Source organism: Petaurus breviceps, unplaced genomic scaffold (assembly GCF_028583685.1).
Source record: "Petaurus breviceps papuanus isolate PSGF00001 unplaced genomic scaffold, PetGlider_PUasm1.0 90681, whole genome shotgun sequence".
Lineage (NCBI taxonomy): Eukaryota > Metazoa > Chordata > Mammalia > Diprotodontia > Petauridae > Petaurus > Petaurus breviceps.
The window spans coordinates 3913427-3935433 of record NW_027187307.1 but is presented as its reverse complement, the minus strand read 5'-3'; the positions used below and the strand labels follow the sequence as shown (position 1 = coordinate 3935433).

Here is a 22007-nt window from a genome sequence, read left to right as displayed (position 1 = left end):
CCTTTAGGGAGAGAAGAATAAGAAAAAGAGAGAGGGAAACAAGGAGGAAGGGGGAGAGAAAAGAGGGAGGGAGGGGGAGAGAGGGAAAGAGTGAGTGAAAGAGAGTGAGGCGGGGAAAAGGGGGGAGGGAGGGAGACAGAGAGAATGGCATTTCAAGGGCAGATTGCAGACTTTTTAGAAAATGATCTCTTCTTTCCCTGATTTGGCCAGTTGAGACTTTTAGACCAAATGCCAATCAATATTACATGTAATGTCAGTCTTCTCTCCAACTTTTATGAAACATAGAAAACTCCAAATGAACAGGAAGCAGGACTAGAAGGAAAGCCAAAGGTTTACTTTTCATGGTTTTGAATTCCTTTCTGGGGCTTCATAGTAAGCTAGGATTTCTTGCATGAAATGGGTACAGAAGGCACCTGGACCTTTTGAAAGAGATATCATAGCCTAAACCCGGAGTTTTTAAATCAAAGTAAAAATATTGCAAAGAGCTTAAAAAGGGAGGCCAATACCAAGGAAGCACAATCAGGATTATTCAGTCCTTAAGAGCAAATGGTACTTCTCCAAAAGATAAAGACTCTCACTCAACCAAGGAGAGCTTACCCTGCAAAAGGGAGTATAATTCTACAGGGTGAAAAATGGACCTTTCCTAAAAGTCGAGGGTTTGCAGGCCGTTCTTTTGAGAAAACCAGAGTTGGGTATAGAATTTTTGAAATGCAAATTCAGGAGACAAGAGGAGCCTAGAAATCTGATGATGTGAGCATTTTGAAGGGCTTACGTGATGGTTAAGGGCTCACATCCTAATGGGGGAAAGAAACCTTTGTCCCCTCAGAACCCCAGTGTCTTCCAGAGCAAGAGAGCCTGCAGAGAAGCTCAGACTGAGGGGCTGGGGAGAGGTTTCTACTCCTCTGTTTAACTGAAGAGAGCAAAGTAAAGGAATAGGAAAAGAAATCCATTAGGGAATAAAAAGGAGGAACTGAACTGCCTATTCCTCATAATCGGGGCACTGGGAAAAAGAACATATAAACACCAACCAGGCACAGAGTTTATGTTAAAAATCAGCATAGGAATCAGTAGACCCGTTTCCAATATGTAAATAGCATGGCAGTCACTAAATAGCATCTGTTACACACCAAGAATTAGCACTATCAGGAATAGAAAAACACAACACCACCAGCAACAGGTAACATTGATACAGCCCCTACTATGTGCCAGGCCTTGTGTTGAGCCCTTCACAATGATTATCTCATTGGAACCCTGGGGGTGGGTGCTACATTTTATCCCCATTTTACACTGAGGACACCGAGGCAGAGAAAAAACAAATGACTTGGCCAGGGTCACACCACTAATAAGTGTCTGAGTTCAAATTAGAACTCAGGGTTTCCTGACTCCAGGCTCAGGACACCTCTAGTTGCCTCAGTAGAGGCCCTTCAAATGAGAATGGTTATCAAACAAGGTCTATTATTGCTAGGATTATATGAAAAGGTTCTCCAAATGCCACTTATAGCCCTTCAGTGTGCTGGCTGGCTTCCTCTGGATAGCCTCCAGTTTACTGATGTCCTTATTTCTTTCTTTTTTTTTTGTTTTGTTTTTTGGAGGGGCAGCTGGGGTTAAGTGACTTGCCTAAGGTCCCACGGCTAGTAAGTGTTAAGTGTCTGAGGCCAGATTTGAACTCAGGTCCTCCTGACTCCAGGACCAGTGCTCTATTCACTGTGCTGCCTAGCTGCCCCACTGATGTCCTTAAACCATGGAGCTGAGAACTCATCCCCAGATGAGGTCCAATGAGTACAGAGCTCAGTGGGCTGTTACTTCCCTCTTCCTAGGAGTCCTGGCCCTCTGAGGCAGCTGGCTGGTGAAGTTCTGGAGTCAGGAAGACCAGAGTTCAGAGTAGCTCATACATTTACTAGTCGGGTGAGCCTGGCCAAGTCTAGCATCTTCTCTGCCTCAGTTTCCTCATGGGTAAAATGGGGATAATAATAGAATCTCCTCCAAGGGCTGCTGTGCGGATCAAATGAGCTCAGATCTGTAAAGTGCTCAGCGTAGGACTCTGCATATAGTAGGTGCTTAATAAACACTGGTCTCTTTCCTTCCTTCTTAATGGAGCCCAAGTTGGCGTTAACCTTTCTAGCTGTACACACACACTCCTTGTACTAGCTGGCATTAGAGGGGTTACGAACCTGTGTCTCCCTCGCTGCTTAATGCAGGTGTTTGGGAAGTTTGAATCTGAGCACCTGAACTGTGTTTGATTTTGGCCAAAAATTTTGGTGGAAATGTATTTATGAGCTCCCAATCTGTGCCGATTATTTATTATTTCTTCATTCATTTTATCAGATCATGGTATAAGCATATCAAGTTGTTCTGTCATTTTTCAGGCATGACTGACTCTGTGACCCCATTTGGGATTTGCCTGGCAGAGAGTCTGTAATAGTTTGCCATTTTCCTGCTCCTGCTCATTTGACAGATGAGGAAACTGAGGCCAGGAGGGTGAAGTGACTTGTCTTGGGTCACACAGCCAGTGAGTATCTGAGGCTGGAGTTGACCTCAGGTCTTCTGGACTCCAGGTCTGGACTCTGTGCTCTCTGGCACCACCTAACTACTCTATATTATACTATTCCAGTATGATTTTTTTTAGCTATTTTTATCTTTATTAAATTGTTTGTTTACTTTTAGTTTACAAGATCAGTTCCACAATCCCTTGAGTTTCACATTTTCTCCCCCTCCCTGTACTTCCCCCACCCCCCATGGTGGCATGTAATCAAATATAGGATCTACAAATACATTCACATTAGACATCAGTCAGGTTGTAAAAAAGGATTGCAACCAATGGAGTGAACAAGGGGAGAGAGGAAACAAAACTAAAGAAGAAAAAGACAGAGAGCAGGTAGCTTGCTTCAATCTGGATTCAAACTCAGTTCTTTCTAGTTTTCTCTGAATGTAGACATATCTCTCCATCATGAGTCTTTTGGGATTGACTTATATCACTGCATTGCTGAGAAGAGTCCAGTCTACCAAAGTTGGTCATGACACATACGTTGTGTCTGTAATTGTGTACAAATTTCTCCTGGTTCTACTCTTCTCACTCAGCATCAGTTCGTATAAGCCTCTCCAGGTAAATATGAAGTCCATCTGCTCCTCGTTTCTTATAGAACAATAGTATTCCATTACATGCATATACCACAACTTGTTCAGCCATTCCCCAATTGATGGGCACCCCCTTAATTTCCAATTCTTTGCCACCACAAAAAGAGGCTATAAACATTTTTGTACATAGGGGTCTTCTTCCTGCTTCTGTGATCTCTTTGGGATACAGCCCTAGAAATGGTATTGCTGGGTCAAAGGGTATGAAATTATTTATAGCCCTTTGGGCATAATTCCAGATTGCTCTCCACAATGGCTGGACCAGTTCACAACTCCACCAGAAATGCATTAGTGTTCCAATTTGTCCACATCCTCTCCAGCATTTGTCATTTTCCTGTTTTGTCATCTTAGCCAATCTGGCCGGTGAGATGTGGTACCTCAGAGTTGTTTTGATTTGCATTTCTCTAATCAGTAGTGATTTAGAGCATTTTTTCATATATCTTTAATTTCTTCCTCTGAAAACTGCCTGTTCATATCCTTTGACCATTTATCAATTGGGAATGACTTGTATTCTTATAGATTTGACTCAATTCTCTGTATATTTTAGAAATGAGGCCTTTATCAGAGATATTAGTTGTAAAAATTCTTTCCCAGTTTCCCACTTCCCTCTTAATCTTGGTTACATTGGCTTTGTTTGTACAGAAACTTTTTGATTTGATGTAATCAAAGTTATTAATTTTGCATTTTATAATGCTTTCTAACTCTGGTTTGGTCATAAAATCTTCTTTTCTCCATAAATCTGACAGGTAAACTATTCCTTGCTTTCTTAGATTGCTTAATTATCGGCCTTTATACCAAGATCATGCACCCATTTAAACTTGATATTGGTATATGGTGTTAGATAATGGTCTATGCCCAGTTTCTGCCATAATATATTCCAGTTCTCCTAGCAGTTTTTGTGAAATAGTGAGTTCTTATCCCAAAAACTGGGGTCTTTGTGTTTATCAAACAGTAGATTCCTCTAGTCATTGACTGCTGAGTCTCCTGTACTCATTCTATTCCATTGATCCACTCCTCTATTCCTCAGCCAGTACCAAGTAGTTTTGATGACTACTGCTTTATAATACAGATTAAAATCTGGTATAGCTAGTCCACCTTCCCTAGAATTTCTTTTCATTAATTCTCTTGGCTAGGCTATTCCAGTATGATCAAACTCCAGTGGAAGGTAGTGTTTTTAGTAGGTGGGGGTTGAGCTGATCTCAATCTGAGAGGTCTAACTGGACAAGTTCATGTGGACTTCTTAGCCTAATGGCCTAAATGGGACCTTAGGGCCAGGAGGGAGAGGCGGCCATCCCCAGAGACTCCCCAGGACCATCAGATTTGGGGATGAGCATGCACTAAACTGCCCTTGGGCCTTCCTGCTGGACTGGGCCAGCTGCTTCCTCAGCACCGCCCCCTGGTGGTTAAACATGTACCTCACAGGATAGTTGAGGGAAAAGCCTTTAAACCTTACAGCAGTATAGAGATGGGAGCTATTTTTGACAGGGGAAGAAGAGGTAGTTGAGAACTGATCCCGAGTTGTGTGCATTTAAGGAGAAAGGAGACTAGCTGTTCCTTCCGGGCTGTTTACAAGCATGTTCTAGTATCCCCTATAGTTAAGCCCCTCACCAGACCCCACCACGCCTGCTAGCAATAGTTTTAGATCACTCTTCTTCTCAACTAAACTCCATGAAAAACAGATTCAATGCCTCGTCTTCCTCTCACTTTCACAAAGACTGAAGCACTGGAAGAACAACTAAGAGGAGGACTCTAGAAAACAGCTGAACTGGCTGCTGTGAGGACTCTGCACATAGTAGGTGCTTAATAAATATTTGTTTCTTTCCTTCTTTCTTTTTTTCCTGGTCTTTTTGGCAGGGCACTTGGGGTTAAGTGACTTGTCCAAGGTCACACAGCTACTAAGTGTTAAGTGTGTGAGGTCAAATTTGAACTCAGGTCTTCCTGACTCCAGGGTTGGTGCTCCACTCAGTGCACCTCCTTGCTGACCCCCCCTTCCTTCTTAATGGAGCCCAAGTTGGCATTAATTGTTTTAGCTGTCATACTCACGCTCCTTGTACTAGCTGGCATTAGAGTGGTGACAAAGCTGTCTCAGTTGCTGCTTAACGAGGGTGTCTGGGAGGTTTGAATCTGAGAAACTGAGCTGTGTTTGTCTTTGTTGAAAACGTTTTTGGAGGAAAAGTCTTTACAAGCTCCCAATACGTGCGTATTCTTTATTATTTCTTTATTCATCCTCTTTACAAGGTCACAATTTTAGTATATCAAGCTATGTTGTTGTTCTGTCATTTTTTAGTCATGTCTGACTGTGACCCCATTTAGGGTTTTCCTGGCAAAAAGACCTGAATGGTTTGCCATTTCCTGCTCCAACTCATTTGACAGATGAAGAAATTGAGGCCAACAGGGTGAAGTGACTTGTCCAATGTCACACTGTGAGTGTGTATCTGAGGAAAAATTTGTTATGAGAATGCCAGGGCTAAAGAGACCCTCAACAGTTGGCTGGGTTGTTTACTAAGTTGATTTCAGCTCTCCTGAGGGTCTCAGGGACCCAGCTATTCTCTCACATTATTCTTCCTCTTTCCTGAATAAGTGTGGAAGAATTGTTCAGTGATTTTTGGAAGTTCCAAAAGTCTATTTCTTTACAGTGAATATTATTGTCAGGAGGTGGAGGCAGATGCCAATAATATCAAGCATGTATAGCAGACATTGCTTTTAAAAAACCCTTCTCAAAACTGCCAGGTGCCCCTCCCACCCAGACATCTCTGGCTCCTCTTGGAAACACTCTTGTATCATCAAATACAGCTTCATTTCTGTCTTGTCTCCTGTGCTTTGATAGAAAGGTTTCCCAATAATAATAGCACTTGATCCTTTTATATGTATTTGTGTGTTTATATATATATAAAATATAACACACCTATATACATATGCATATACATGTATATGTGCGTACACATTATATCTCACACACATGTACGTATATGTGTATATATTATACAATACACACCTATATACACATGCACATACATGTATATGTACATACACGTTATATATCACACAATGCACACATATGTGTGTATATTATACAACACACCTATATACATATGTAGACACATGTATATGTATATGTATAATGTGAAACACCCACATACATATGTATATGTGCGTATATATCACACAACACATACCTACATCATATATACACATATACATACGTACATATATCACAAAACACGTACCTATACAATATGCAAACATAGTACATGTGTGTTATATAACACACATGCACACACCTATAGGCATGTATATCTCATACAGCACATATCTATACACACATGTACATGTGTGTACATTATACAGCACACCTACCTATACACACATGTACATATATGTATAGATTATATAACACATACCTATATACATATGTTCGTGTATATGTATATATTCGATGACACACATGCCTATGTACATACATGTATATATATGTATGTGTATACACACTCACATATCTATCTGTATAGGCATTTTCTACTCATTCCAACTCTTTGTTTGTGTGTGATCCTCATTGGCTTCTCACAGCAATGCTGTGCAGTCCATGACATAGTAGAAGTTATCAGGTTCTCCAATGGGGGCACAGGGGAAAGAAGGAAGGAAGTAAAGGAGAAAGGAAGGAAGCAAACAAAGGAAGGAGGGAGGGAGGAAGGAAAGAAACTTGCATTTACTCTGTCTGCTCTGTGCCAGGTATTGCATTAATGCTTTACACATATCTTATTTGATCTTCACAAGCCTGGGAGGTAGATACCATTATGATCTCCATTTTACAATTTCAGAAACTGAGAGTGGTTAAGTGACTTGCCCAGGGTCACACAACTAGTGTGTGTCTGAGGTTGGACACACAGGGCTAAGAAAGTTGTTGAAGGTTCTACAGTCTGGATTGAATTCACAGATTTCTCGAAAGCTGGAATTGGCCGGTCTCTTCCAGTTCATAGATCTATGCCTGTCACTTTATAGATGAGGAAATTCAGGAGCACAGAGATCAGTTGACTTGACCAGGGTCACCCTGCTCATGGTAGAGCTTGGCCCAAAGCATAGGATGCCTCCCAGAGCATTCTGGGCTCTGATGACTGGTGATACTGACATCTCAGTGACAGATGCCAAAACCAAGAGGCTTTCCCCCCTTTGCTCCAGTGGTGTTGTCCAGACCCCATGCACCTTAGGTGCTCTCCTGTACTCAGCTGCCCTATCCATCTCCCTTCTACTTGAAATTGCTTTACCCCTTTGTTTCCTCATCTGCAAAATGGACAGAATGACACATCTGGGGGCAAGTGACTGACTCTCTTTTGGGTTATATATTGATACTGATTGAACTTAATGTGGTGTTTTAAAAAAAATAGCCAACTGTGACCCTTTTCTTTGGTCTTCAGTAATTCTTCTGTTTGTATTAAGCATTTTTTAAAAGAAAAAGAAGGTTTGGTTGGGGGTGGGGGCAGGAGAGTTGTCTTCAAGTATTTGAAGGGTATATATATCTAAATGTGTGTATGTCTATGTGTGTTTATGTGTATGTATATATACATACACACATGTATATGTATTTGTGTGTATATGGCTAGTTCTCTTGGCCCTGGAGGGCTGATCTAGGAGTAAGAAGTGAAACAGGCAGGAGAGGTAAACTGAGGCTGAGTAGCAGGACAGAGATTTGTGACCTGTCCCCAGGTGGCCCAGGCTGCCCACCTGGTAATAGCTCACCAGAGACATTGAGAAGGGGGGTCCTTGCTGAGACAGGGCTCAGGTGACCTATTTCTGAGCTCCGTTCCAGCACCAGCCTTCTCTGAGAATGGGTGCACTCAGCTAAATAGACATGTGAGTGTGTAGGTATGTGTCTGCATATGTTTACATACCTGCATGTTCATGCACATACACACACGTGCCCTTATGTTTGAAGACGCAGACACACACACACACACACAGCTTGACGGTGTGAACTTGGCGAGCTTGGAACACTTAATGAATAGGTTACAGATTTGTTTTTCACAGTGAATTGAAGTCTTTTTGCATGTCCTGTCTGTAGGGCAGGAAATCATATGAGGCCAATGGTTTCTGAGAGTTTGCCTTTGTTTGCTAAGGGAGGCTTCTTATTGTTACGATGACAAATCTTTATACAGAAGGGGGAGGTCTTTCTGTCTTGGGGTTTGAAATTCTCTTTTGTAATAGCTGTTGGGAAACTGAACTGGGCTAACTTTCTGTTCCCTTTATGACCCTGCAGGGGCAATGCCATTTTGTGTGGCCTTGTGGGAAGGGTAGGGGAAGAAGTTAGCTGAGTTAGCTGCCTGATTGTTGGCAGGGGGCGGGGTGGGGGAGCGGGAGCGGGGGACAGGAATGCCTTCTTCTTTATGTTGCAGCCAGTTCAGTTCTGTTCTGGAGCCATCATGGAATCCTGGGGCCTCTTCATCCTTATCCTTTTGCCAGTGTTCCTCCATCTGTAGAACTGTGGCAGCAGAGGAGCCCTCCCTCAATCTCACAACCCCACATCCTATAGTTCCTGGAAAAGAACTGATGTGGTTTAGTGGGAAGAACTGAGAAAGGGAGATAGAGGAGGCCTGGCCAAGCTCCAGTTCCACCTCCAAGGTGAGCCCAGGCAAGTCCCTTCAGTCCTGTCCTCTGTCAGGAGAGCAGCAGGTCAGGGCACCTAAGTCTGCAGGGCCCCTCTGGCTTGATGTTTCCTCTCCAAGAAGAGGCTAATGGCCCAGGCAGTCTTGGGAAGAGAAGTGCCAGGATAATTTGGCTCTGTTTCTTCTCTTGCATTGTTACCAATTAGATGGGTGAATTGCAATCCGAAAATGCCACCCCAAAGATCTTTCAAAGCCTCAGTTATCAACATCGCACTGTCTCTGCAAAGACTATGATTCGTGTTCAGCTTCTTTCAGGAGAATCCCTTTTTAGGTTGACCTTGATTGGTGTATCCAAAGTGTACATGTTGGCGACTTTCTAACAAGCATTGCCACTGAAAAAAATTGAATGTCAGGGTTATAAAAGTGGCCCAAGCCTGCAGTGTGCCCCTTACCTTTGGTCATTATTTTGGGGTGCTATTATAATGGAAACTGAATAGTTCATTATAGTTCTTCCTAGGTTTCTTAAAAGCATGATGAATATGCTTATTTGGACCATGTAGACAGGTTGGTAAAAGGCAAATGCATTTGTTTTTATCATTTGTGTCCTCTTCATGTTCCTATGAAAGCTGAGGCCTACAGAGAGGACTGGTGACATGTCTCAGCTGTTGGGACAGTCTAATTTTGGGGTTACCCAGGGTGGGCTCAAGAAAAAGCAGCCTTTCTGCCTCAGCATGCCTCCTTGTAACTTACAGCCTACCTTCTCACCCATTCTCTTATTTGAACCATCCACCTATGAGGGAGGTGGGCAGGCAGCAATTTTCCCATTTTAGAGTTGAGGAAATGGATGGATCAATAGAGGAAACAACATTTATTAAGGCCAGTCACTTGACTCTGCACTATGGATACAAATAAAGGCATAGGAGATAGTTTCTGCCCTCAAGGAGCTTATATTCTGATGGGGAAAGAGGAGCTGGGAGGGGCAGAAGGTATTGCAATTGATAAGGAAGTGGAGACATCTGGAGAGTGGAGTTGGGAGTAAGTGTTGGCCACCTAACATGGTGGGCCAGGCCAGGAAGGTTCCCCACTGAGGAAATGACATCTTGCTTGGGACTCTGGCCAGTATGTGCCTGAGCTGAGTGAACTCCTAGACTTGTTGACTCAAAAAGCCAATGATTTGAAACCCTGCAGCTTAAGGCTTCTGCTTTGTTGTCATATTCCCATACTCTTCCTGCAGAAAACACGACGACAATTTATTCCTTTTATTTACCACAATGAATGGAAGAGAGCTCATGTGATATGATTGGCAGGGAGTTGGAGGAAGATATGCTATCTTCACCCCAAAGAAGCAGATGAATTATTTGACTTTGCTAAAGCTGCGTGCTTCTGTACTCTGGATAACTAAATTCAAAAAATGTCTATGCTTATTGTAAATAAAAAGCACATATCTTGGATTTGTTTTAATTACAGTAAAACCTGAAAGAATCATAGATTTAGATCTGGAAGGGACCTTTGAGGTTATCTGGTCCAACCTTCATTTTACAGATGTGGAAACTGAGGTTCAGGTTAAGTGACATAACTAATATCTGGCAGAAGTGGGATTTGAACCCAAGGTTTCTTGATTCTGACTCTATTTACCACCCCATGCTGCCTCTTTAGCAAGTGGCAGAGATGACATTTGAACCCAGGTCCTCATGTTTTTTCTTCTTATAGTCTACTTTTAGGAGTGAGGCAAACAAAAACAAACCAAGTGATGTCATGGCCTCTCTCATCTCATCTGTAAATTGCAAGGGTAGATTGGGTCACCTCCTCCAGGGACCCATTAGTCACAACAGTTTCATCGTAACACACGCTCATCATCTCCCAGATACCTGGAATGAAAAGTTTCCAAATTGAGAGCTGTAGCAGGGGGGATGGATTGGATGCAGGATGAAGTCCACACCATTCCTGCTACCCTGTCTGCTCCTAGAATTGTCCTGAAGGTGCTCTCTGTGAGCCTGGAGAAGATGAGTGTCCAGTCCAGTCCTCTTATTCAATGTCAGAACTCAGCATTCTCTCCACCTGTGCTCTGGTCTGCAGAACATTGGCATAGACAAGAACAATGTCCAGAGATTGACATCCCAGGACTGTTTCCTTCTGCACATTCAGCAACAGTGAAGAGAATAAGGAGAATCATAATCCTAATAACGATAGCTTCTCTTACATCTAATGTACTGTGAAAGAAGTTCTGAAGGCTGTGGATAAGTTCACTTACCTTGGCAGTCCACATAGACAATGAGCTTGACACACACACTGGCAGAGCAAGCTCAGTGTTTGGGAGGCTCCGAAGGAAAGTGTGGGAGAGAAGAGGGATTAGGCTGCCTACCAAACTGAAGGCCTACAGACCATAGTGCTGGCCTCATTGCTGTATGCATGTGAAACCTGGACAGCAGCATCCCAGCGCCAGGCCAGGAAACTGAATCGCTCTCATTTGAATTGTCTTAGGAAGATTCTGAAGATCACCTGGCAAGATAAGGTACCAGACACTGAGGTCCTCTCTCGGGCTGAACTGGCTGCCAAGCATTCAAACTCTACTGTAGAGAGAGCAGCTCTGATGGGCTGGACATGTTCAAATGCCAAATATACGTTTGCCTAAAACACTATTTTATGGAGAACTCACACAAGGCAAGTGCTCACATGGAGGTCAGAAGAAGTGATATAAGGACACTCTCAAGGTCTCTCTGAAGAGAGTGTCAATTATGAGACAGGGGAGACCCTGGCACAGGACTGCGCAGCGTCATGTGCCTGCTTCAGAGAAGGTGCTGTGCTCTCAGTAGCTCAAAAGAAACACGAGATGTGCAAATTTAGAAATTTAGAAACATCCCCCTCCCAAATGTTCATATGGACTATTTGTGCCTGACCTGTGGTTCAGCCTTCCTGCCTTATATTGGTGTGATCAGCCATGGTCGGACACAGTGTCCATGAGGTCATTTTGGTCCTCTTCATGAAATTATGTAATCATGTTCTGAACACAGAATGATGCTGCATTATCAAAGAAAGATGGGAGTTATTAGTTGTTGGTATCCTGGGAAAGGGGATCAATTTTTATTTTAAAAATATTTTGAAAAATAAAAAGTAAAAATAGGAAATCCTTCTGTATAATGAATCCCCAGTTAATCAGAAATTCACTGGAATTCCCCATTCTTTAAATTGTCTAGGAAATTGAAGTTTCATTATATAAATGCAAAAAAATCTGATCATCTGGATGTGGGAGGGGGTTGTCTTTTTTTTAATAATAAAAATTAAATGAATCATTTTAGTCCAATCAAGATGAGAAACTGAGGAGATAAAACTCAGTCTTTATCTTCCTCTATGGATAGAAAAGTTATCATCTTTCCTTTATCAGCTTTTTCAAATGCTCTGATGATTTTTCAGCACAGAATACATTAGTTCAAGGGGAGAAAATCCACTTTTTACACTGCTGTAAGGGGCTCTGATTCTTTAAACCTGGCCTTTTACTCCAGTAGTCTTGGCCAAAGGCAGCTCCTGAAGTTATTTCTTTGTACCCTCACAAGCAAAGTGATGTTCCTGGTGAGTTGGGGGATGCTATGTGCTTGGCCTGAGCTCCTTCTAAAAGGGCTTGATATGGTTATTCTTATAAAATACTCTCAGGAATTTGTAATTTGAAATGCTGATTCCTATGTTTTTATGATAAACTGCCTCTATATGGACTTCTTTCAGCAGCCACTGCTTTCTGCGGAGGCCATTACATGCTTGGCTTCTTGGATCTTACTGTTCTCCTGGCCATTTTCAGTCTGTGACTTTATCCCTTTCCCTCTTGGCCATCCAACCCTACTCATTTCTTACCTGTCCCCTCTTTCCTTCCTGTGTTTTGCACCCCATTTTATCATTCTTTCCTTCCCCTTTCCCAGTGAACCTCTTAGCTTGTCCCTCATTATCATTGAGATTTTTCTGTTCATTCTTCTTTGGTCTTCCAGTACAGTCAGGGATGTGAGTTGTATCTTTCTCCTTTTGGTTTCTGGCTTCTACTTTGTCACACATGTGCCTTTTCTCATGTTTGAGTGTGTGTCAACAGATCTCTGGGGATGTGGCCTTGTGTTCTTTTATTGGCTGTGATTATGGGTTGGAGTAGAACTATGAAAGGGGAAAAGGGGTATATAAAAACCAAGATCTGATCACAGCACGTTTTTGAAAAGGTGCTTTAATGGGGACGGTGACGTCCATGCAGTTTGACTAGAAAAACTGAGTTAAGGACAGGTTGTTTAGAAGGAGAAAATTCTTACATTTCAGGCAGTTGAAAATTGCCATTTTGATCCAAATTAGAGGGTTCCTCCTCTGAAACAGAGATGGAATAAGACATTTGTAATCCTAGGTGAGGATTGCAAATCTAGCCTCCTGCGAGGCCCTGAAAGGCTCTGAGCTCTCACTGGAACACATCAAATTTGACTTAGTTCAAAATAAACGTGCCTTATGAGGGGAGTAGAATTTTCAGGCATGGAAGATCTGATCACTTACAAAAAGTCATTAAGAGGAAATCCCCATTGCACCCCCATTGTATGTTGTGCCCTAGCTGACTGTTCTCCTTGCACAAGCCCAGTTCATTTTCTGATTGATAACCTTGTGAAAATTACAGAAAGGAAGCGAGGAAGCGATCCAATGCCAAGTTCCTCTCCTAAGTTACATGTAGCCACCGGATAGTTTTTGATAAGAAGTAAACAGATGCCCATCCCCCCCCCCATTAAAGGTGTTGTTCTGCCATAGCCAAAGGGAACCTTTTCATTTTACAAAGTTTAATCCTTTGACTTGTCTTTCATATGCTTTTCTGATCCATCTACATTATCAGTGTAATGTGGCCTTGAGTGTGTTCTGTCTGAGGAAAACCCAATCCCAGGCTCTTTCTGTGGTGTCTGTGGTGGAATTATGGAGAGGGTCACTTGTGGCATACTTCCAGAAGCCTTGACTACCTCTTTTCCTCAGGGAAGCTTTGCTATCACAGGGTTAACAAAGCTTCCTAGGTAGAAAGAGGAAGAGAGGCTAGACCCAGCAGAGCAGTGTCCATTTCCGGTGGTGAATGATTCCGTTTACCTAGATCAGGCTGGTGGCTCACTGCATCTTTGAGCTGGTCAGGCCCTATGAGGCTGTCCTGTCCAACTCATGCATCCCCTCCACAACATGCCAGAAGAGTTGTCTGTTATCCAGCCTACACTTGGGGATCTTCCGAGAATGGTGATAACTGACCCTTGACTTAGGGTGTTACTGCTACTTCTCAGCTTCGTGATAGCCTTGGATTTGATGAGCATGCCAACTATACCTTTGGCCAAGTAATTGACTGAAATGAGCACAGATCCCTGGGGCACTCCACTGCAGATCTTCTTCCAAGGTGACATCAAAACAACAATGACTTTTTTTTTGGAGGGAGGAAGGTAGGGCAGTTGGGGTTAAGTGACTTGCCCAAGGTCACACAGCTAATTTTTGTGCTAAGTGTCTGAGGTAGGATTTGAACTCAGGTCCTCCTGACTCCAGGGCTGGTACTCTATTCACTGCGCCACCTAGCCGCCCCTTCAGCAATGATTTTTTTGGATCAAACACTTGAAAGTTAATATGGAAGCCAGATTATCATGTAAAAATCATTTGGGTAACAATTGTATTTCACATAGCACTTATTTGAATATTTAATGCTTTATATTTTGTATACTTTTTATGTTTTCTTTATGAGATTTACTTAATTCCCACCTTTCCTTTGCTGGTTCCCATTCTCATTTGCATTACAGTTATGCGTATGTCTTTTTTTCCCCCCTTTACTTTCCCTCTGGGAAGGGACAGTCCCATTTTTCATCTCAGTATTGCCAGTGTCTAGATCAGGAACCTGTGTGTAGTAGACACTTAATAACTGTGAATTAATTAAATTGCTGGATTCCTTTGGTTTTCCCTTTCTGTATTAAACACCTTCAGAAAATTCAAATATTTGAAAACAGTTGGGTCCTCTAATGTACTTCTTGGTGTTTCCTTGTCATTTATCTTCTTGGGTGGTGAAATCATGGTAGTAACAGCTGTCTGGTTTTCCATTGCTGGCCTGTGGCCACTTGGTATGAATAAGTGGTAGCAGGAGCCCATGGAGCTGGGGGCTGGGATGGGGGGGCAGGGTGGGTAGGCAGGCAACCTCCTTGGCTTCTGAGTCTGACTTTTCTGCTCATGCCTCAGTTGGGATCTCTGTAAAATGACTGGGTTACATTAGATAGAGGACCCCTCTAGGCCCTTCTAGTTCTATTCAGTGGGAGCCAGGAGATTGGATTAGTATAAATCTGTCTGTAAATGAGTCCTGGTGGTCATGACTCAGTCCTAGCCCCTCTCCTCAGGCTCAGGTGCATGATTGGGAGAGGGAGCATTTGGTGGGTAATGTTCCACCAGTGCTCTGATGGGCATTTGGGCCTCTATCCACCCAGCTTCTTTATATATAAATAAATAAACACACACACACACATATATGTATGTGTTTATGTTCTTGATTAGGAGTAGGTTGGGCATGTGCAGGATCTGGTGTGTTGCCTGTGACTATAGGCTCCTGGCCTGTGCCAGTCTCAGTATTAAAGGAGTAGAATAGTGTCCTCCCCTGTTCTGGCTTCTCTGGGTTTAGTCCTTTGCTTCCAGAAACCAAGCCTTGTGATCACAGATGCCCCCATGCTATGTCATGTGACTGGAATGCCACCAAATGGGAGCAAGGGGAGTGAGCATGAGCTAGAATAGCTGAAGAGTGGGAAGGCTGGGTCCCCTCTAATGCCTGTAGGATCCCCTCCCCCGCCAATCATATCAGGTGGCTCTTCCAGAGGATGGAATGAGAGATATACACGGATGAGAATCACATGGGCTAAGAGGCCAGGTAGATAGGTCACAATCTGAACAACTGGATCAACCAAGGCTGATGTTTATCTTTAAACTGTAAGAAGAAAGAGTCCCAGGAGTGTCTAGGTGTCACAGTGAATATAGCACTGGCCCTGAAGTCAGGAGGACCTGAGTTCAAATCCAACCTCAGACACTTACACACACACATACACACACAAATACACAAACTAGCTGTGTGACCTTGGGCAAGTTACTTAACCCCAGTTGCCTCCAAAAAGCAAAGAAGGAGGAGGAGGAGGAGGAGTCCCTCTAACAAGTATGTGGTGTACCTACAAGATTGGAGAGAGGTTAATTATATGATGTGAAAGTTTCCAAACTTCCCTAAGGCCTTATCACAAGAATAACTTGTATGGAAGGAAATCTTGAGTCAGTTGATAGAGTGAAGGCCACATTTGGAGGGGGTGGAATTGCCCTGAGAAGCCACCAAAGTCACTGTCTGTAGGACAGAGCAGTCTGCTTCACAGTTGACTTGGAGACGAGCTATCAAACATTGAGACCAAGGTTGATCTTTTTGTAACTTGGCATTAATTCACTGCAGTAAGTGCTTGAGGAGGAGTCAAGGCTTCAGGGGTTTCCAGGGCATTGGGCCTCCCTTAGTTAATTCCATTGAGATTGGCCCAAGAAGATGAGGGCAGTGAATGACTTCTGTGGGCCATGATAGCATTTCTGAACTGATTGGTTTGGCAAAGACCAGACCTTGAGAACACGCATGGCGCAATAACCTCATGGAAGAAGTGGCAGCAGTGGGCAGGACCACTGGGCACCTTAGGCCAAGTTTGAGAATGGTGCCCTGGCGCCTGCTGCTCCAAGGTTTTACAGTTTTACTGTAGTGCTGGGCCTGACATCACAGACAAAGAAAATACTGGTGTGCCAGAAGGAGTAGCATTTTCTAGCATAAAAAGTTCTAAGAGACAGAGTTTTGGGCTAAGAGTCAGGAAAACCTGAGTTCAAATCCTAACTTGGGTACTTATGACCTATGTGTTTTTGGGTGCATCTCTTAACATCCCGGGGCCTCATGGGTAAAATGAGGAGGTTGGACCTGAGGACTCCAAGGATACTTCCAGCTCTGATTCTGGGCTCTTTTGAATAATACTAGTGTCCTTCACTGCCCTTCCTTGAGTGGCTACCTGCCTCACTTTCCCCTAGTCTTGGCTCTGCCCTAAGTCAGACTGTGTGTCCCTTTGGTTGCTTTGAGGGCTGCTCAGCCTCCAGTCCAGGAGACCCTGGTGTTTGTAAGTACTGTCCTGTAGGGTTGCACTGAACTGGAGAGGAGTCCAGTGTTCTGTGGCACACTTGGAAAGCACTGGACAGCCTGGGCAGGCACCTCACTTGTCGGGGCCTCAGTTTCCTCATCTGGTAAAGGAAGGGCTTCATCAAAGAAAGCTCTTTAGCTTTGGGGTTTAAATGAAAGCCTTCACAGAGATTTGCCACATGCATTGTGTGCTGAAAACAGGCCCGAGCAGTAAATGAGTGAGATTTATGCAGTGAATATTGAAAATAGCTAGTCATTTCTGCCACAAAGGAGCAGGCCACAATCTAGAATTTTGTTCTCCTGCCTTAGATTTTTTTTTTCACCTTTCAAAAATCTTATTATCTTGTGCCTTAAAAAGTCCTGCAATTTCATTTGAGCAGTAAATGGTGTTGTGGAATACCATTGGCACTCTTGCTCGCCCCCCTCCCAGCTCCTTACTGGGTTTTAATAGGTATGGGAGGGACCTCTCTGAGAGGGGCTCTCCTCCATCACATTTCCTCCTTTGAGGGCTGTGGGTTTGTGGTTGTTATTTTCTCTGGGAGGTGGGAGTGTGGCGTATTTGAATGTGGCAGACTGGCATGTGTCCTGCCTCCTCACCCTCGCTAGTGGATGGACCCGGCATTCTGAGGGGACTCCCACACAGGACATCCGTTGGAGTCCAGTTTGGTTTTTCTCATTGGAAGGCCTTCGTCACACCTTCTTCATGCCACCAGGCCAGCTTCTCTTGGGGAAGTCATAGGGTGATGACAGGACACAGTTTCAGGCTGCATTTCTGGAATCTTCAATGATCTGTGGGCAAATCTCAGAAATCAGCATCAGTTCTGTTCTAAGTGAGCACTTTAACTGTGTCTTTAAAATGTGTATGAGAAAACCTTTTCCCTTCCCCTTCCCCCCCCCCCATTAGCTCCATCTTAAGCTCATAAATAATTTGGGGAAAGTGGGTAAAAGCCCATTGTAGCTGGAAGCATAATTTTACTTTTTGGTGACAAACTTGAACTCACCACTGTTGTGCTCCTAGCTGGTACTTGCTGGAGCGTTAGTGTGGGCCATAAAGGAGGGGAGGAAGGCTGGTGGGGAGCGAGTGTGGCAGAGTGGTGAGAGCCTCTGGGGCCCCTGGGCCAAGAAGCCCCGAGTTCATATGCTCCCTCTGCCCCTTACTGACTGTGTGACTTTTGGCAATGAGGCCTCAGTTTCCTCATCTGTAGAAGGAGGGGTTTGGACCTGATGACCCCCAAGGTGCTAAATCTCTGGTTCTAGCAGCCTCAGTTTTGTCACGTGTCCAATGGGGACAACAATACCGAGAACCCCTGCCTCTTAGAGGTGCGGAAAGGCCTAAGGGATCTGGGAGCTAGAAATGGTCTCAGTCGCCATCCATATGGGCCAATGCCACCCTTTTACTGAGGAGGAAACTGAGGTCCAGGGAGGGGAAACAAGACCTCAAGGCTTCCCTTCCTCTGCTCTGCTGCAGCCCTGGGGACACGAGCTCTTGTCAGTCCGTGGGCACTGCTTGGCTTTGCTTACATTGCTCAGTTCACTTGGTGGTGGCGGTGGCGGCAGCAGCAGCAGCAGCAGCAGCGGCAGCGTTGGCAGAGGCGGCACCAGCAGAGGCGGCAGAGGCGGCACCACTAGAGGTGGCAGCAGCGGTGGTGGTGGCGGCGGCGGCGGCAGCAGCAGGAGCAGAAGCAGAGGCGGCACCGCCAGAGGTGGCAACAGCGGCAGCGGCGGGGCAGGCGGGCTGCTCAGCTCTCTGTCGGGGCAGCTGTGTGCCGAGGAAGTGGCCCAGGCCGCCGGGCAGCGGCCACAGCAGCGGCCCGCTCCTTGCACCCGGGTTCCCCTCCTGTAGGCGGGCAGGCGCTCCTTGGGATCTGAGCTGAGCGCAGCCGGAGCCCGAGCCCAGCCGGAGCCAGCGAGGAGCGAGTGAGCGGAGCCGCCCCCAGAGGAGCTGTTCTTTGTGCTGCCCCCTCCGCTGCCCCTGCCCCGTCCGCCGCTGCTGCTGCTGCTGCTGCTGCCCAGCCTGCCTTGGAGGTCAGCAGCTGGTCCCGACTCCCTGCCCCTTACGCCCCTTCCCTCCATCTTTTCCCTCCCAAACTCCTGCCCTCCCCCCTCTTTCCCTCTTGACCTGCCCGTCTCCTGCCCTCCCTCTATCCCTGCCCCCTCTCCTTCCCTCTTGCCCTGCCTGCCTCCTGCCCTGTCTCCATCCCTGCCTCCTGCCTCCTCCTCTCCTTCCCTCCCTCCCTGCCCTGCTCCCTCCACTGCTCTCCCTCCCCGCTCCCCCCCCCTTCGCCTCTTACCCTCTCTCCATCCCTGCCCCCTGTCTTCCTTGCCTGACGGACACCTGCTCGAGGGCAGCGGCTGCCTGCCGGGTGGACTCCCCCTACCTACCCTTCTTCCTCTATACTTCAGGCAGGCTGCAGTGATTCGTGAGCTGGGGTGGGGGTGGGGGGGTCGTTGTGAGGGGAAGGGGGATGGCTGTGGAATTGGGCAGGGTCCCTGGTTATTAGGGTATTAGAAGCAGAGCCCCAGGCTGCTGCTGCTGCTGTTACACTGCAGGAGGTAGACAGGCAGGTGGGGGGGAGGGAGGGGGAGGGAGGGAGGGAGGGAGGTCCTCAGGACTGCCCCAGATGTTGTCAAATGCCGGTGCAGGGGCTCATCCTGCCTGGGAATCAGCCTAGGCGAAGGAGAGCCCCCGGCCGGATGGGCACGCCATGCAGGCTTGGGCAGCCGTCTGGGGGGGGGGGTTGTCTGTACTTGGCCTTGGTCGCACAATGGATATGAAGGACGGGCGCTGGGGCGCTGGGCGCTCTCCTTAATGGCATAGCCAGGCGGGTGCTTGTTCAGAGCTCACATACCAGCGCCCAAGCAGCTGCTGCTGCATTTAGTGGCCCAGCTCAGCCCAGCTCAGCCCTACCCAGCCCAGCTCAGCTGCCTTAGCAGTGGCCCAAGGCTATGCTGAGCTTACTAGCCCATTTGTATTGTTGCAGCTCCAAGGAAGACTGTTCAGAGGATGACAAGTGTATTCTGAGTAGGTAGGTGTGTGGCTTCCTTTTCGGCTAGAGTCCCATCTCTGTCCTGCTTTTTTCTTGCCTCTATTGGTCAGAAATCAGGTTAAGAGGTATAGAGCAGAGGCTAGCCCGAGCTCTCCTGCCAAGGCACAGCTATGGCATTGACAGCTTTGCCCGGTGCTAGCCCAGCCGAGCCAGGATGAATCCTGAGCCCGGGCTGCATGTCTTAACTAACGCTGCATTGTGAGCCCCCCAAAGGCATTTCTCTACCTCCTGCTGTCCCTGTCTCCCTACTGAGGTGGCATTGTTGTGGAGGTCGGAGGCTAGCCTCCTCAGAGAGGCAGAGGGGCCAGGCGATGCCTCGCAGCCCCCTTTTTCCGGTGGAGAGCTACGGCTTGAAGGCACCGGCAGCATCTTTGGCTGGCTCGGAGCAGCAGCAGCAGCAGCAGCAGCAGCAGCAGCAGCAGTAGCAGCCGCCGCTGCCTCCTCGGGCTCTGCTGTGGCAGGGGGAAAAGAAGGGCTAGTTGGTGGTGTGTTATGGAAACACTGTTTACTGTTATTGTAGTACCGTGGTGACAACATGCCTTTGAAATGGAAAACGAGCTCTCCTGCTATCTGGAAATTCCCAGTTCCTGTGCTTAAAACCTCCAGGTCATCGCCACTTTCACCGGCATACATGTAAGTGAGAGCAAATAGACCCTTAAGGTGCGATTTATTTCCCGAGACAGGCTACCCAGTGGCCCCAGATGCCACCTTCTCTCTCTCCAGTGACATTGGCATGGTCACATTCTCCCTATGTGGGCTTTGCCTACACAAACTGGCATTTGCAACTTAACTTTCTAAGTGACGAATGTTTTGTCCTAATAGTCAAATGCAAATACACCTTATAGTGAATGGCTTTGTACTGTGAACCTTGATTATTTCCCATTGATTGGAAAGCTGAATCTGGGGTTCTGAAGGTCCACGACCCCCTCTGTGACTTTTGGGGCCACGGCTGTCCTAAAGCAACTGCTACCCGATCTTAGTCTGATGCTTCATTTTCCAGATGCCTCCTAGCTTCGGTGCATTTAACAATCTCTGGCAAACATCTCCGCGGATTGGGAGAAAGTGAGCGGTCCACTTGTGTGTAGTATTGCCGTAGCGTAGGAGAGGCATTTTCCATAGCCTGTTCTGCTGTGGTGCAGCTTGCAAAGTTTGCTCAATTTGCAATAATGGAGCTCAAAGCCTCGAGTTGCAAGGTTGGGGTATTTGTACTATACATACAGTTGTGTGCTTGTGGTGTGTTTGTAGACCTGCTGTATAAATGGCAGTTTACCAAATAGATTTAGGGAAAAAAATCCTGTGCCCGAGTATTTGGTGATAGCTTACTGGAGTATTTTTTTTTTTAATTAAAATATTTGTTTGGCATTGTTTCATTCAGAAAGCTGTGCCTGCAAAAAGAAAATCCAGGAAGTGTAATCAACTGTTCTTTTTCCGTCCTGTCTGGGAGCCCTTTTGTAGGTGGAGGAGGGGGTGGGAAGCTTGCCTTTTCCCCATTTTTCTTCCTTCAGGACAAAGAAGGCTTTGGAATTAAAGCTTGGTCCTATTTGCTACTGCTGTTTCAAATGTCCATGCCCACTGTCTAGTCAAGGAGTCGAGGCTTTTGTTTTTGCAGCCTCCTTTCGCTGCTTTCCCACCTAATTTTTCTCTTCTGGGGTGTGCATGCCCAGTGACATCTTGAGGGAGGGAGGCTTTGAAGCCCCTCAGCCAGCGGGTGCCATGCCACCACAGCCCGCCCAGCTCGGCTCAGCCTTTTCAGTCCTGCAGGTGCCCCCTTGGGGTCTACGAAGCAGGGAATTGGTGTAACTTGGCAGGCCTGCCGGCCTTAGCTTCTCTCAGCTTTTCCTTAGCAGATTATTATTCATATTTTCTCTCAGAGAGATTTCAAGTTATTCCATCTAAGCATATGTGAAAACGATTTTGCCTTCTACCTAAAATGATGAGCTGCATTTATGGAAAAATAAGCCCCATAGTTATTGGAATGTAGTGGGAAAAGAGGCAAGTGACAGGTTGGTGAGGGTTTGAGATGGCCTTGCAGTGTGTGTGTGTGTGTGTGTGTGTGTGTGTGTGTGTGTGTGTGTGTGTGTG

At 45.8% G+C, this 22007-nt stretch overlaps 1 protein-coding gene across 8 annotated transcripts in view; it reads left to right on the top strand.

The window, feature by feature from the left end:
* Nucleotides 1-22007, top strand: part of KLHL13 (kelch like family member 13) — a 159019-nt gene that overhangs the window by 86588 nt on the left and 50424 nt on the right. The window contains exons 1-2 of one of the 8 annotated variants that reach the window (XM_069065216.1): nt 18738-18903; nt 20446-20558. The exons of 5 other annotated variants lie outside the window; for them this stretch is intronic. In XM_069065216.1, coding sequence (XP_068921317.1) covers nt 20461-20558 — 98 coding nt within the window. In that variant the 5' untranslated portion in view covers nt 18738-18903; nt 20446-20460. Of the gene's footprint in view, nt 1-18737; nt 18904-20445; nt 20559-22007 lie in introns of those variants that run through there. 2 more of the 8 variants (XM_069065218.1, XM_069065217.1) reach the window with 2 other exon arrangements.